Raw genomic sequence first — 16452 nt, forward strand, 5'->3', positions numbered from 1 at the left:
TAACAACTTGCTGAAGAAAAGGTTGTCCGTGTTTTCAGACTAAGAGCTTATTAGAAATCTATCATTCCCCTTTCAGATCCTACCGAACAGGGCTGATTGGTTCAGGTATTCTGATGATATTACAGATATAAACCGTGGGAAGGCCTTATCGACATCCTGACATCACGACCAAAATTAACTCAAGCACCGCTGCGAGGGAAAGTATGCGCACTTCATGGTCAAAAAATTCAATCCAATCTCAGCAACCCAACCAGCATCTGCAGTAGCCCCTTCTCTGACCTAAACCACCCTGGTTGGCCTCACCTTGCTGACAATTCCAACTCCATTCATCAGAATATCAATTATTAAGCCTTCTGACCCACCCGCCCACCCAAAAGACTAAATTCGATTCCACTCGAATCGATCATTCCTTTCCTGCCATTAGTGGTCCAAAAAGATACCAGAGGATATAATTCAATCCTGTTTAACCGTCCTCACGCAGCAAGAAAAACTCATTCTCAATAACGCATCCTGCACCGAACATGACCTTAAGCTTGAAAATACTCCAAAGAGTATCCTCTTACAAAGTAAGAAAAATTATGAAAGCTTCATGAGCCAACATGAGCAGACAAAGCAAACTCGTTGCAAGACCAAGTACAGAGGTTCTCAGTTTCTGCCGTGGACAGGCTCAAAAAATTTAACCAAATTCAGCATGCATAAAACATGTCCAAAGTCCCAAGGCCATATTCCATATCAGCTACTGAATATTTTAGAATCAATAAAGTCTATTACTTCATATTTACTCTTGCAAGAAGCAACATAAGTTGCATACTTGCATGTCAACCAATCCCATGACAAAATGCATATGCAAGTACAGCATCTTGATGCAACTAAAAAAGGGAAAACAATGGATGCCTCACAACTATTAAAGATCGAAAAAAGCAAATGTATCTAGATGCCAACCCCTTCATTATAACCCAGAACCGCAGATCTGAAAGCTGATAAGTCCTGAATAAGCAAATTAGCGACCAAAAGTTTAAGCAAAAGCCAGGAAAGGGAATATTCTCTTATTACAGAAGGGGCCATAGAAGCAAGTCATTTGACCCAGATATCCCCTAAAACCTCAAACCAGAAACTTATAAACATATAATATAATCAACGTTACTAGCTTTGCCAATAACATGTCTCCTTAAAGCCTACAGACTGATAACTTCTAAATGTAGTTAGATAAATATGTAGTTGTAGTTACTCAGAAGCCATGAATCTTGATATGTTCCTTCTTAACGATGCCAGCCTGCAACAAAATAAAACAAGGTTAGCCACCAGATAAAAGATCAACTCTTCCTGTGCTAAACCCTCTTTCAATGTCCTAACAACAATTCCCAAGATCTGCAGTTGTCTTTATACTGATCTTTTCACATGTGCGTTCTGTTTGGATGATTGTGTAATCATGATTGAGCTCTTTGGATGTGAATGCCTCCGCATTCATTTGTGTGCATAATGCATATCACCTGTTGGGATGCTGGACCACCATGTCCAAGAAGTGAGAGATGATGAGAAGAAACAATAGGGAAGAATTAGAATAGAGGGTCGATACCCTAATCCCTGTGGTCAACAATCTTCTTACTGGGATGCTAGATCAATCTAAAATTTCTGCAATTCGAAATATCTCTGGTTTGTTGGAACTAGAACACATCCCCCAATCCCCAAAACTTCTCCTTCACCTCCAACTCTCCTTCTCCCAAAGGAATATGTTTTACGGGAATTCAAACAGGCCCTCAACATGAGAAGGAAAGAGAAAAGGCCCTCAACATTCAAACAGTCTACCAGTTCATGCACAAGGGTCCTTTTTTTTGTTTAAAGTCTCACCAACACAGAACAACTCTAACCAAGAAACCTTTATAGCAAGTTGTTGTACCTGAACTAGAAAAGTAGCAACATTCTTCCGCTGATCACCTTGAAGTTGAATAACCTATAATGACAAGAGAAGATATCCACCAATTAATCTATTCACAAGCACATGGACGCATATACAAGAGCAATACTTGCATATCATACCAATGGACTACATATAACAATGTAGTACCTGGCCCAGTTCAGGGTCCTGGACAACAGTACCATTGCAGCAGAACTCCTTCTTGAGATCCTTCAAAATCTTGCTATAGCTGAACTCTTTTTTCAATCCCTGCACAGTTGTCAGACTCTTCCTGCCGTTCCTCTGCTGTATGCGCACATGGACATACTCCTTTGCACCAGCACCAGAGTCCTCAGCATTTGCTTCAGCAAATGAATCTACACCCAAAAGATCAACAGGTTTATCAACAGTTTGTTACAGAAAGATCCACACTTATACTTAAGCATCATCTGTTAAAATACCAAATGCAGTGGGGAGCTGGACATTGAGATCAGACATGAACTCTTGACAGTCACTCGTTGAGGAGAACAGACGACAATGCTTTTGCTTACTTATCAGTTAGACCTGCAAAGGATCTAATACTATTAAACTGCAATCTGTGACTAAAAGTACAACTCTCCTGAGAAAGCTTACAGAGCTTTTTTCTTTCCAGAAATAACCAGATGCTATTCAAGTTCAATCTAAACAAAATTTCCTGATACAACACAAAGTGTGTCTGAATCAAGGGGGAAAAAAATGGAAACAACACAACAAGAAGCTTCCTTAGTTCAGAGTTCAGTTGAATTCAATTTTAACTTACTCCTCATAAGAAGTTAATCGCATACATCTATTTAATTTTCAAATTTTGTCCAAAACTCCAAACCAAAATCAAACAAATAGCTTTAGCCAGGACAGATCCAAAACTAGGGTTTGTTTCAAAATTCTAGCAGAAAAATAGTTAAGCCTGTGTCAGCTGTTTCTGCCAATTTTTATCATTTCTTACTTTCTTTAGAACAAGAATCAAAGTATCATGACTCAGTGGTGTATCATCCTGGCACTGGCAGAATATGGATCATGCCTAGCATTGCATGTTGCTAAAGCACTAAAACAATACATACCATGCCACACATGCAGTTGGAACCTAAATCCATGCATTAAAAATCAGAAAGGAACTTCTTTAATGACAAATTGAAGTTTTCAAGTTTTACAAATATTTGGAAACATTGTAAGGTTAAGTTCTATGAGACTTAGAGCAAAAACTTTTTTCTTCTTGACATAGGTATCACACATCCTACATCCTAACTTTCAAATATTGGTATCATATGTTATATTGCCATCAAATATTACAAGATGCACTACCTCTTAAACAAAATTTTATGACATTTTTATATCAGATCATATTTAATGGCCTGAGTCAATGACCACACAAAAGAATTTATCAAATGGTTCTACAAAATGAGATCCTGTAATTTATTTTTCTAAAACTTTTTATTTTTTTATAATAATTTTTCCCTCATTTCGACTAAAACTACTAAAACTGTTGAATTCTGTAGTCATCGTCTTGCTGAAATTTAAATTTCAAATTCAATCCTTAGAATAATCTTGTTTTGATGTTTACACTGAGCAGACATATAGCAAATTGACATCATGCATCCATGACTGAATAATATCCATGTTTTGGTACGGACAAGTGATGCTTATTTTTATCTTGCAAAACTGCTAACTTCAAGCCCATAATGTTCACTCATTAAATCCATCTAAGTGCAGCTAAAATACCTAACAGGTCATAACAAAAAATCAAAAATTTTAGATCAGCATTAGATATGAAGTCAAATCACAGCACTACAAATTAACAATTTAGACTATTTATTCAAGCAGCCACTACCCTCATACGTTCCTTAATTTAAGGAGGATTATGAAAAGCTATTGTCTGCTAACAATTTGGTACATCTACCATTTTTCTGTCAGAAAAGGATCATTAACAAGGAAGCAGTACTTAATGGATATTGTTCCAACAGCTGCTAATATAACCCAGAGAAATTCAGCTAAAATTTTCTACACTCTAGGCAAAATGGAAGACAATTATACATATTCCCTTAAATTATAACATAAAATCCAGTTTAAAGAAATATAATTTTATAAAAAAAATTCCAAAGACCAAAGCCATTCTTATTAAACCCTTTCACCATGTTTAAAGCCACTTCAAATACTAAATAATTGAACATATACTAATCAAAATCAGGTCACCTCACAAATAAATCCTGCTGCTAATTCTGACTTTGTAGTTGGAACCGTTCAATAGATTTTAAAAAATAAAAATACATAAAATAATAAAAGGACATGATAAGTAGTCCCATGTGACACCTAACCTCCAACTGCAAGCCCAGATCATTGTCTGGTCCTCTACAGCACTGAATCTTAAAGCAACCTAGTCAATGATCTGGTTGAAACAAATTAGACTCTACCAAATAAATTCAGAGTTAAAACCGGATCCAGACCACGCCCTAAACTTCAAGATTTGAATCAAAATGTCCTCAACCCACATGATTACAAGTATCAAGCTGCAGCAAAGACAAGTTTCAACTCCAAATTTTAATGTGTTACACCTCAAGGTAGCTGGAATCATAGCATGAATTGCAGAGAAAAAAACAAAATGATAGCAAAGAAAACGTCATAAAAAAATCTAAGAAATTCCAACAAATCCACCATAGAAATTTCATTGAACTGACATTCAACCAGCAAACCAATTATTAAAACAATACCTTGTAATAAAACCACAAGAATAATATAATAAAAGTTGCATATGATACAATATAAGTACAAGAAAATTAACATGTCTCAACTCTCAAGGCCTATTCTTATATTAATCATTTGCAAAAATCCTTTCCGGTGGAACTAATGCATCTAGCTAAACCATGAAATAAATCGTCTACTCCATCTAATTTGGGGTATCACGTTATCCAACAATGAAACAGTAGCAGCAATATCAGATCCCTAACATCATAGCTAACCAAATAAATAAACCTTTTCTTTTTTTTTGGTTTTTGGGGGGGGCAGTCAATGAAGAACAAATCATAATGGATTCAGATCCCTCAACGACCAAAACAGTATATATCACAAAGAACCCTAATTTCTAACTAACTCTGCAGAAATCCCACCAACAAACCATCCGACAAGAAATTTCCGAGCGACGAGAAGAATTAAACATATCAGCACAAAAAGAAATACCTAAAATTTACCAAAAAAATAATCGACGCAAATTATCCACAGAACCACGAATAAAGCACTAATTTGGCCCTCAGAACATGGCAAATCCGAATTAGAGGCCAATCTTCGATACCTGGCTGGAGATCGGTCTTTGAAGATCGCGAAAACCCTCAATCGGTGCACAGAGAACTCCAAATATTTGGTCCGCTTGGATGTGTATGAGGCAAGAAATCGGAACCAAACCTTCCATAAAGACCGAGGACATGCCGACCCAGAAGCTAGAACCTTGGAAGTGAGTCCTCATATAAAGTTATATGCGGAAGCACTGTCTGCCGTCAAAGCCCATTAACTCTAGGATCAAGACTTATCGTTGAAGTGCGCATACCAATTCTATGCTGATGGAAGTATATTCCTAATCCGGACGTAACCATGGGTGAGTTGTTGGGCTTGGAGTCCGTGTCTTCCGGAACGATCTGATCAGTTCGTTTGGTTTAACGTTCTGATTCACCGTACCGACGGTCAGGATCATCCCATCTTGGGGTTTCTGGATATTGCGACAAAGCTGGTGACTGGTGACCATCCGCCGCATCATCACCCAGCTCAACGGTTTGAATTGGAGATCAATGATTGGTTGAGGACAGGGGCTTAACTGGCATCCTTGAACCACCTGTGTGACCCTGATGTGCCCATCAGTTGCATGGTCTGATTTAAAAGTCAGACCATAATCCTGTCTGCAACCAATTTCCTCATACCATAATAAATCCCAATTGCCACAATAGTTTAGCGAACTAAGAGATGATTTTTATACCCAAAAAAAAAGAAACTAAGAGATGATTTGACATGTGATCAGTAGGTCATAGCAGCACTATTACGCTGTGTTTGGTAATATTGTTGGTAACATCATTTTTATTTATAGAGCTTTGGACGATTGGATGCTTGGTGCTAAATCTTTTAATGTAAGCTGTTTACCAATCAGTTATCATATTTCTCAAATTATATAAAATTTTAATATTTTTTAATACAAATAAATTATAGGGATTGCACTTACATTTTAAAATTTTTAATATAAATTTTAATATTTAATTTTTTATTACAATATGCCCAGCCGTCCAACCGAGTTCTAACATTGTTAACATCATATATAAAAGGACTAAATTATCCTACAGAAAATTTCATTTTAATAATAATTTTTTAATTTATTAAATAAATTTAAAAATAAAGTTCACGATAGAAGAGGACCACTGCATTTCTTCTTTCAAGATGGCGGCATCGCCTGCTCTGCTACTGCCAATCAGGATGCCCGAAGTCCTTAAGCTCTATGCGGCCATCAACCTCTTTGCAGCATTCCTCTTTGTCGTCATCTTCCTCTCCCACTCCCCAACTCTCCAACTAGATGGTACAATACTATTTTTTTTCTCCCTCTAACTGAAAAAAATCTATTAAAAATAAAAAAATTATAACTTTTTAAATCACCAATTTACCGCACAGTGCATGCTAAAGAAATCTAGAGGGGCCATGATTAAGATAAGGAATCTGATTCATCCCTATGTAGGATGTTGTAGACGCTTATATGGCTTGAATAATTGAAAGAGAGAGGTTTACTATTATTCTTGTGATATAAGCTATTCCGTAGACTTACCATCACAAGAACCAATAGAAAAGAATGGGCTTAAACTTTGAACCCCCTTTCTGGAATGTGAAATCCTTGGCTATTGGGGACATTTGATCCCTTTTGTCAAGGGAATTTTTTGAAAGATAATTGCTTGTCTTTGAGGTGTCATGAGATTACAGGAGAGCTTAAAGGTTATAATTAGAATATTCCTATAGAAAAAAAAGAAAAAAAGAGAGAGAGAGAGAGATTGGTAAGTAATAGCATGATATCATATTATATTGATAACTATATTAGTAAGAAGAAAAAAAATTGAGAGATCAAAATGGAGACAGATATCAACTCTTCTTTTCCAAAAATCCTTTCTCACAATCATAGGAGAAGTAAAAAGAGGACAAAAAAAAAAAGAGTACCGCAATTAACATAACAACAACAAGATCTCCTATCTTATTGACCCACTTTATCATCAAATAACAAATAAAGGAGCAAGAAATTGACAGTAAGAAAGATCTATACTCAAAAAGAACTCTCACCTCCCATTAGATGACTACCAACAGTATAATAATAAAATCTCTTATCTTCTCACCCACTTTATCATCAAATAAAAAAAAGAATAAGAAATAGAGAGCGAAGAAGATCTACACTCAAAAAGAAGAAAAAAATCCTCACCTCCTACTACCTAACTCCGAGCAGGTAAAAAGAAAGAGGAATAAGAAAGAAGTCACATGATGGTCAAGGGATCTTCTCTCTTCCCATCAAAAAAATAATCCTTCTCTTGATCCAGGAAAGAAAGGTATATATGAAATAAAATATTTAAAATTATATCACTAGACAATCGTGTGTTCACAGATTCTAATGAGGATAGATGTTTGGAGCATATTGCAATCAAATCTTAAATTTTGGAGTCTAATTGAAAAATTAAAAATTTTAAGATGTAAGTGTAAATCGCAAAAAGTTGAAGAAATATCTCAATAACTAATCATTTTAATAATCAAAATAAAACAAATAGTTTTAGTACCAAAAAATAATAATAATAGATATTATATAATGTTTTCAATTATCTAATTATTTGTATTATCAAAACTATTACTATAAAGTATTCTTACTTTATAAATTACTTATTTAAATATTTAACCCAAATAATATAATAAATAATACTTTTAAATATGTTATAAATATAACAATATTTTTATCACATTAACATTGTTATATGATAAAGTGATACTATTATTTTAGTATATTATTATAATATTATATTATAATCTTATTCTACTATAATAATATTATATATTATGATATGATTATTAGGATAAAACAACAAATATAATTATTGTATTATATTATATTATATTATATTATATTATATTAATTATATGATATTGTACTGTATTATATTGTACTATATTGCATTGTATTGTACCTTCAAAAATTGTTATTATAAAATATCCTTAACTTGTTAATATTTATAAATTATTTTTTACGAAAGTTTCATTACCAAGACTCACGCTAAAGTCTCTAAGAAACAAACAGCTGCTTCATGCATCTCAACTAATGGTTTTTGCTAAAGGGTACAATAAGACCTTTTTCTTAATAAATCATTTTTGACTTTTAGACAGGCTGTATCATTTCTAAATAGATAATATTTAGAGTCTGTTTAGATTTTTGGATCAAAGTCCTATGGGATATATGAGTTGGACCAAAACAATTGGTTAAATTAGGCTAGGTTAGGCCTATCTTTGCAAATACCCAAATGATAATTTAAGTGAGCTGGCTTGCATCTCATAGGGAGGAAGAAGAAAGATCTCAGCTGTTCTTATAAGTATGAGCCTAACACAACCTAACTTAGTTGGTTGCCTTTGTCCAACCCATAAATTCTATGAGATTTTGGATCCAAACAGACATTAAATAGGATTTTTTTTTCATTAAAAAGAGTATAACATCCCTAAACAGTCCCAATAAGAGTTTAGTAATGAAGAAATTCAAAGATGCAGAAAAATGGAGAATATCAAGAAGAAGAGGACCTGATCGTGTTAAAAAAAAATAAAAAAACTTCCCAGTGATGCAATTAATGACAGTGCTAGAGACAGCTTCAAACAAAATTCTTCCTCAAAAAAATGTAATTAACTCCAAAAAAGGAAACAAAAATATAATTAACCCAAAAAAGGAGAGAGAAACAACTTTGAACAGGACTATTCAAAACAGAAACAATTTATTTAACTTCAAAAGTGAAATTAACAACCAGCCACTTTGGGGTCAGAGAGATGCAAATTTTGTTCGGCATTGGAACAACCAGAAACTCGGCCTAGGCTGAAATCCATGATTATGAAGCCTGAACCTGACCCCCTTTTAGGCATGTCACCCGAAGAAGCTGGCTTAGAATTGGGTTTTGCTTTAGTTTCTTGAAGCCAAAACCAAAGTCTGACCAATCTTGTCATAAGAAAACAAAGGTCTGAGCTAATTTTGTTTATATTAGTTTTTTTCAAAACAAAATGTTTATTTTGAATTGACAAACTCTACCTCTTATTTCAACTCAAAGGTGAACATATTCTAAGTCTAGCCCTCCATTTAATCGGCTCCGCCTTGTTTCGGGATGAAGGAATCTTAGTTCATATGCTTTAAAAACAACAATTCACATGAGTATCCAGTCATTCAAGGTATACCTGCTTAAAAATGTAAGGAATGGAAAACATAAATCCATGTGTTTTGTGATGTACATTGTAAGAAATGCTTTGGCAATTGGAGGGGATGGGACCATGGAACTGGAGGGGATGCAGTAGGGGTGGAAAAGGAGGGCCATTGCCCGCTGGCGCTTTGAGAAAATAAGGAGCATGCTTTAAGCCCCTGCCCCCTAGTTTTTGGATATTTTGACATATCTTACGAGCAACACTGCAGTAATCGCTGTGACAAATTATTGCAAATATTTTCCTACAATCTTGAGAAAGCTACTTGCATGTGGATCACCCCCAGCCAAAAGAATATCAAAATACCAATATGTAGATTCTAGAAGAGGTTTTTATTGACTTTCACATTCGAGTAAATTATAGAATTCCTCCTAAGATTTATGTTTATTACACTTATACCTAATAGTTTAAAAAATCTACGCTTACATCTAATTAAATTAACAGTATTAATGAAACCATTTATCTCATACGAAAAATCAAAATTGCCCATGAGAAAGAACGATGTAATATACATTTTCTTGTATTCTCGGATAGTTGGACTATCATATCACTTAAGATTATTTTGGATATTTTTGAAATCTTTTCTGATGTGGCATTTGGACCCCATTTAAGATTAACAGTTTGACTACCATTCTATTGTGTTATGAGTTAAAATATTGGATAAAAATAATAAAAAGTTACAAAGACACTCGTTCAAGTATGGGTTATTTATATTTAGCCTCTAAAAGTCTAAAAATATCAATTAGCCACCAAAACTTCAAATTTATTACAATAACTTGCAATCTTTTATCTAGATACTAGCACTATTAATGAAGTGGTGAAAAAGACAAAAATACCTTTGATTCAAAGAGACTATTCTTTATCATCCATCCATCTGCACAAATCTCAAAGCACTTTATTCTCTATCATTTATCCATTTGCATAGATCTTAAAGTGCTCCTCCATCTTTTATTATTCATTTATCAACATAAATCTTAAAGTGCTCTAGCCTCAATCATTTTTTCCATATGCACAATCTCAAAAAGCTTTATTCTTTATTATCCATTTATTTGCATATATCTCAAAGCACTATGTTTGTAATCCAATAGATCTCAAAATACTTTATCTGTGATCTATTCACGAACATAGATCTCAAAGCGCTTCACTCTTTAACATCCATTTGCCACACAAATCTCCAACTACTATATCCTCTCTCATTTATTTGCTTACACAAATCTTAAAGTACTCTATCTTTTGTCAATTTGTCCACATAAATCTTAAAACACTTCATCCTCTAGCATCTATTAACTTGCATAAATCTAAAAACGCTACATCCTCTATTATCTATCTACCTATACAGATAAAAAAATTCATCCTCTGTCATTCATCCATCTACATAGATCTCAAAATACTCTATCCTCTCTCATTTATCGTATGCATAGATCTTAAAACACTCCATAAATCTTAAAGTATGCCATCCTTTATCATTCATCGGCCCACATAAATCTTAAAGCACTTCATTCATCCATTCAAATAAATCTTAAAATATTTCATCTTTTATTATCTATTCATATACATAAATTTCAAAATACTTCATTCTTTATTATTCATTTACTGATAAAGATATTAAAGCACTATTCTTCCTTCATTTTCTTTCAATTTCCACCAAAACAAAAAATCCTCGTTAAGTTAATGGGAACGATAGTACTAAAATTTTATAAAAAAATTAACTATCATACAATCCTCACATGATAATGTTTTGTAATAAAGATAATGACTGGACTATATTTCAACAAATTTAAAATTTTTATATATAATTGATATATTTTAAACTTTAGATGTCTAAATATAAAATGTCCAAATTTAGAGAGATATCTTTGTAATTTTCTTTAAAAATAACCCTAGAAAATGGTAAGCACAGAATTTTCAAACTATTGAATGTAAATATAATTCATACCTAATCTTAGGAGGTTTTTTATAATTTACTCTTGTTGATCATGAACCAAAAATGAAATCAAGAGCTTATCAATAAATAGGGAAAGTTGAGTTCAGAAAGTTTCATGCAGAAACATAAGACCTGTTGATTTGTTTTTAATTCACATTAAAAAAAAGGCATAAATGTTTCTCAAAGCAATAAGTTTTTTTTCTTTCCTTCGTGCTCTTTTCAACATTTCAATGATACATCTTTCTTGCGGATATAAACACCAACTTACAATGTCAATAAATCCCTGATTTAGCCTATTCGACCCTCTCACTAACTATCCAAAAACAGTCCAATGGTTATTAACATTTTTAAGCAAACCCAGTTCCACACCCTCCAGTAGATGCTTTCTCTGGTCCAATGATAACATCAAATGAACCTTCTCAACTAACATGATCTCCAGCTCGATCTTGAAAGTATAAACACCTACACAACAAAGACAAATTGCCTTAAGATGCTTTCTTCGGCACTTGGACAAAACTTTCCATATATATTCCAACTTTTCCATATTTTTCCCTCTGCAAGACTGCATCAAACGCCTCGTACACAAATTCCAATTTTGAATTGAGCTTTCAAGCAATCAACCTCTTCTATAGCTCATTTGGTCGTTAGTCCATGCACCTTCATCATACAAAAATATTTTGATGGCACTCTTGCACCTGCCTGCATGCAAAGCTCCACCACAGCTGGTGCATGCCCGTAAAAACCGCGCCCGCTGTCCACAAGAACAGGAGGATCATGGGGCCGTCGATGCCACACCAATTTCGGAGGCACGAGGTCATCTACCTCTGCCTTTTTCCATATATGGGACCCCCTCCAGCTCTCAAATTTAAAAACACCACAAAGCCTAGCCTTGTGTCCTGATGGCCCAACATGAACTTCCGAACAGTGCTCGCAGACTTTTGCTGGGTATACCAGCAATAGCTTCTGCACTCCAATTCTGAGCCTCTCCCAGGCGTCCAAAGTTCTCTGAGCTACCAAACTCCACTCTTCTGATGATCCAGAGAATGTCACACTTGCATCATCTTTGCTAGAATTTGGTACTGGGATGTGGTTATGCAGAACTTCATCCGATACATCAACTCCTGCATGATAGCATAGCTCGACAACAGCAGGGACACGATCAAAATCAAATCTCTGGTCATGCTTTATGATGCTCTGGAACATGTTTTGGAGGTGGAAGGCCTCCACCGGGGCAAGGATGTCATTTAAGTGGCCATCAACCCATCGATGTGGCCGGTCTTTGATAATGCGCTTGTACCCATAGCAAGATTTGATCTGATGCCCCGTGTCACCAATATTTACTTCAGGACAAAACCTATAAGAAAATCATAATCAAAATGAACAAATAAGCATACTAACGATACAATTCTATAAGAGCACAAAGAGACGAATATAACAAATATACATGGTCTTCTCACAATGTTTATGGTGGACAAAGCCCCTTATCTAATTTAAGGATAAATTGCTTGACCATTAAAGTGACACATTTTGAGTCTCTAGATGATATGGAGAAGATTTTTATGAGGTTTTTATGGGGTGAAAGTGCATCGGATATTATCCATTTAGATCCATTTTTTTATCCGAATTTATCTGGATATAGATAAAAATTTGAGCATCTGACTAATATCCACATCCATATGAATAGACAACCACCTAATCCATATCCGAATATCTGATTCTACTTATAACCATATTTAATTTTACATAGTACTCATAAACTTTTAAGAGAAATATATAACCATAATAATATGCTATTAACTTGATTTACTATCTACTTAGTAATATCTTCGATTCTTTGGTCGTAAAGTTCAATCATCCAACTTACATCCGTAATTATATCCGTACTTCCTATATCCGATTTATACTCGTATCTGTTTAAAACAAATATGGATATAAATTTTTACATTCAACTAATATCTGTTTCCGTATATATATTTGTCAAACAAAAAAAATATGGATATAGATATACTAATATCCCTAGATTTCTGAGTACATCAGTCCTATCATGAGAAAGCAGTCAAACCATCAATCATAAGACAGACCATACGAAGGTTCACATAATCTTCAGAAACTTGCACATGCTATGATCCGAAATGTAAAAAATGCTCAAGAAAACAAAGAATCAACATTGAAGCTCAGTCATTACTAACAAGTACAAAATGAACATAATGTTGGTAGAATATGTAGATATTTGTCACCATATTCATAGGTTCTTCTCAGTACCAAGGTTCATCAAACCGTCCCAAAACAGATAGTTCAAGATATGCCAAACCGTACTAGCAGACTACCGGTGCAGTTCGATCGTTCGATTAGGAACACTGACGAAAATCGAGTGAGGGAGAAGAAAAAAGAGAAAGAGAAAGAGAGGAAAGAAAAGAAGAGAAAAAGGCTGACGATGGTCCACCAAGGCTACCAAAAGCTGCCGAGGCCTCCGGGGCTCTACCCTCCTCCGAAAAGGAGAATAGAAAGAGGAGAGAGAGAAATGGATAGAGGAGAAAGCAGCAAGGAGGCCGCAGACAACTGCCGAGGCTCCTGAATGGCCGAAATCGAGCCCACGACGTCCGTAGGGTTGAAATAGAGATGACCTGCCCTATTTCTTCATATAACTTTTTTTTTGGCACGATACACAGTGAAGTCGATAGAGGTGGGTCATCCCTGTTTCGACCTGCAGATGTCGTGGAGTCGATTTTGGCAATCCGAAGACCTCGACAACTCTCCAGCAGCCTCCCTGTCTTCCCCTCCATCCATTTCTCTCCCTCTCCTTTCTCTATCTCTCTCATAATTCTCCTCTCTCAAGGGAGGGTGGAGCTCAGGAGGCCTTGACGGCCCTTCGATGGCCATTGCTAGCGTTTGCCTCCCTTTGCTTCCCTCCCTCCCCCCAATCTGTTTTTCTCTTTTCCTCTCTGGTTCTTCCTCTCTCATGCTTTTGTTTCCGTATCGGTTCGATCCTGGTACAATCCAGTATGGGGGTGTACCAACCTATACCATCCGTTGGCCAATATGGGATCCGATTCCGAGTCGACAAACCTTGCTTCTCGCAAATATCAAATGCCTATAGTTAAGGAACACAATTGATGCTAAACTACCAACAGGGATGCTTTCTTCAATGACTGAAATTTTATCATTTGCATTACTATTTATAAAAATTTGTTTTATTCATAGCACTCAGGACATGCCTACATCCACCTTAACAAATATTTTCACAAATATTTAGGCCCTCTTTGGCTAAGCTTTTAGAGTGCCAGAAAGCACTTTTTGGCTCTCAGAAAGTACTTTGGAGTGACATAATGATGTTTGGTAAAAATATCAGAAAGCTGTTTTGACTTTGGTAGAAAGCTGAAACGGTCTACTTGGAAAAATTTGTATTTTGAAACTTTCCCCAAAAGTACTTTCTGACTAATGTCGGGAAGCTATTTTGCTTTTCCCAAAGCACTTTATCAATATGGTTACCAAACAGCAAATAGTTTTTTGTAAAAATTCTACTTCCAAAAGTTCTACTTCTCAAAGCTCTACTTCCAAATGCTTCAAAAGCTCTACTGCCAACAGCAATCCCAAACAGGACGTAAGTCATGTAGCTTAAGCTTGGATGCTTTTGCAACATGTTGGTTAGCATTAATAAAGCTAATTAAAATTAATGTACCTATGCACTGATAAGCAAACAGTAGATGTTGCTATGTATCAGAATCATAAAACATGCTAGAATAAACAAAGGTATAACTTTCAACATCATAAAGTCTCCAAAGGGGCACAAGATTGTTTTGAATCTCTTCAAACAACATAGCAAGGAATCACGATAAACCCTTGGAGTATGGGTGTCCCTTTAGTTAATAACCATGTCATTGAAACAAACAAGAGGAGCTAACAAGTATTGGAAAAAGAATTGAACAGAGCAAATCTAAATAATAGCATTAAAAATCCAAAGGTCACTATGAACTTAGGATTTGGCAAGTGAAAAAAAAAATTGCATGAAGTTGTTGAATGGTTTATGATCTCCACTTGGCTGACCTTAATTCTGAAATGCCAGCATCATTTCAAGAAACATTACAGAGCCCATGTGAAGTGAAGACTACAATGAAACAAACAATGTGGTCGGGTGGAGGATTCATTGTCTCTATTGGACTGAATCTAAATCTTAAGGGCCTGTTCGGATGCAAGAATATGAGCTTATATAATCTATTTCGAAACAGATTTTTCCATTTATAGTTACAATCCATTTTTAGATGTGCAATTGCCTTTAAGATTCTTTACATCAAAGAACATGACAATCCCAAAATAAAATCTTATTCATGGATGGTACATATCAGCTAAAAAGTGATTTATCTCATCCTGGTCATAACTTATTCTCGCAACAGAACATCCTAAACCTATCGGCCCTCTTCACCAACCTAGATCTGGCCATCATAAAATGCATTTAAGATAATTTTCTACCTCCAGCAGCCTTATTGCCTGACAGAAGAACATTTATAACACTCCCTACCTCCCAATGACACCACTCCCACCCCCTTCCCTTCTTTCTCTCCTCTCCTCCCATTTTCTCCGCCTTGCACCTCGGGCAGTGGTCCACATAACCACTGCCCAGAAGAGTTTATCGACCCTCTCTACATCTATTATGACTCATGATGGTCTGCTCCCTCTTAGACACTGGATGCTGCTCGAGTTCTGCCCATCAGTAAGTTCTTCCCTCCGTCCCATACTTGTGCTCTGCTAGGGTCGGGATTTAGCCCTCAGCTCTCCCCTTTCATCCCTCCCTCCTACACTCCCTCTCCCTCACTCCGCTAAGGTTAAGGCTAGAGTTTAACCCTCAAACCTCCGCCTTTTACCCCACTCTTTCTCCCTCTCCCTATTTTTGGTAAACCTTGGAATGACATGGTACGGACCATACCATACCATACCAAACCAAAGCGGTCACCGACCACTACAATCTTTGGTACTAATTTGGCAAACCTTGGATCTAAGCATTGATCCATACCCGACCCATTTAAAGTTTACCTCAGCCATACCAATCCTAACTAAACGACTCTCAACATAAGCCTGACCCAAATAGGATCAAGTCAAGTTGGATTTCTCAGGTTGGATCAATTTTGTCACCCCAACTTTCTAGCATCGGTTCCCTATCATG

At 35.6% G+C, this 16452-nt stretch overlaps 2 protein-coding genes across 5 annotated transcripts in view; both read right to left on the minus strand.

Annotated features, from left to right (window-relative positions):
• Positions 1–992: 992 nt before the first annotated feature.
• LOC105035788 (protein translation factor SUI1 homolog) overlaps positions 993–16452 on the minus strand; it is a 62885-nt gene continuing 47425 nt past the window's right edge. The window contains exons 1-5 of one of the 2 annotated variants that reach the window (XM_010911489.4): positions 5214–5369; positions 2356–2458; positions 2066–2271; positions 1898–1951; positions 993–1273 (exon numbers count right to left, since the gene is read on the minus strand). In XM_010911489.4, the coding sequence (XP_010909791.1) occupies positions 1229–1273; positions 1898–1951; positions 2066–2271; positions 2356–2392 (342 nt within the window). In that variant the 5' untranslated portion in view covers positions 2393–2458; positions 5214–5369 and the 3' untranslated portion in view covers positions 993–1228. Of the gene's footprint in view, positions 1274–1897; positions 1952–2065; positions 2272–2355; positions 2459–5213; positions 5370–16452 lie in introns of those variants that run through there. The other variant, XM_073257983.1, reaches the window with a different exon arrangement.
• The window catches only part of LOC105035789 (APO protein 4, mitochondrial), a 52429-nt gene continuing 47447 nt past the window's right edge, over positions 11471–16452 (minus strand). For all 3 annotated transcript variants that reach the window (XM_073257979.1, XM_073257981.1, XM_073257980.1), the window contains exon 4: positions 11471–12648. In XM_073257979.1, the coding sequence (XP_073114080.1) occupies positions 11928–12648 (721 nt within the window). In that variant the 3' untranslated portion in view covers positions 11471–11927. The remainder of the gene's footprint in view (positions 12649–16452) is intronic.

Source organism: Elaeis guineensis, chromosome 5 (genome assembly GCF_000442705.2).
Source record: "Elaeis guineensis isolate ETL-2024a chromosome 5, EG11, whole genome shotgun sequence".
NCBI classification, from domain to species: domain Eukaryota; kingdom Viridiplantae; phylum Streptophyta; class Magnoliopsida; order Arecales; family Arecaceae; genus Elaeis; species Elaeis guineensis.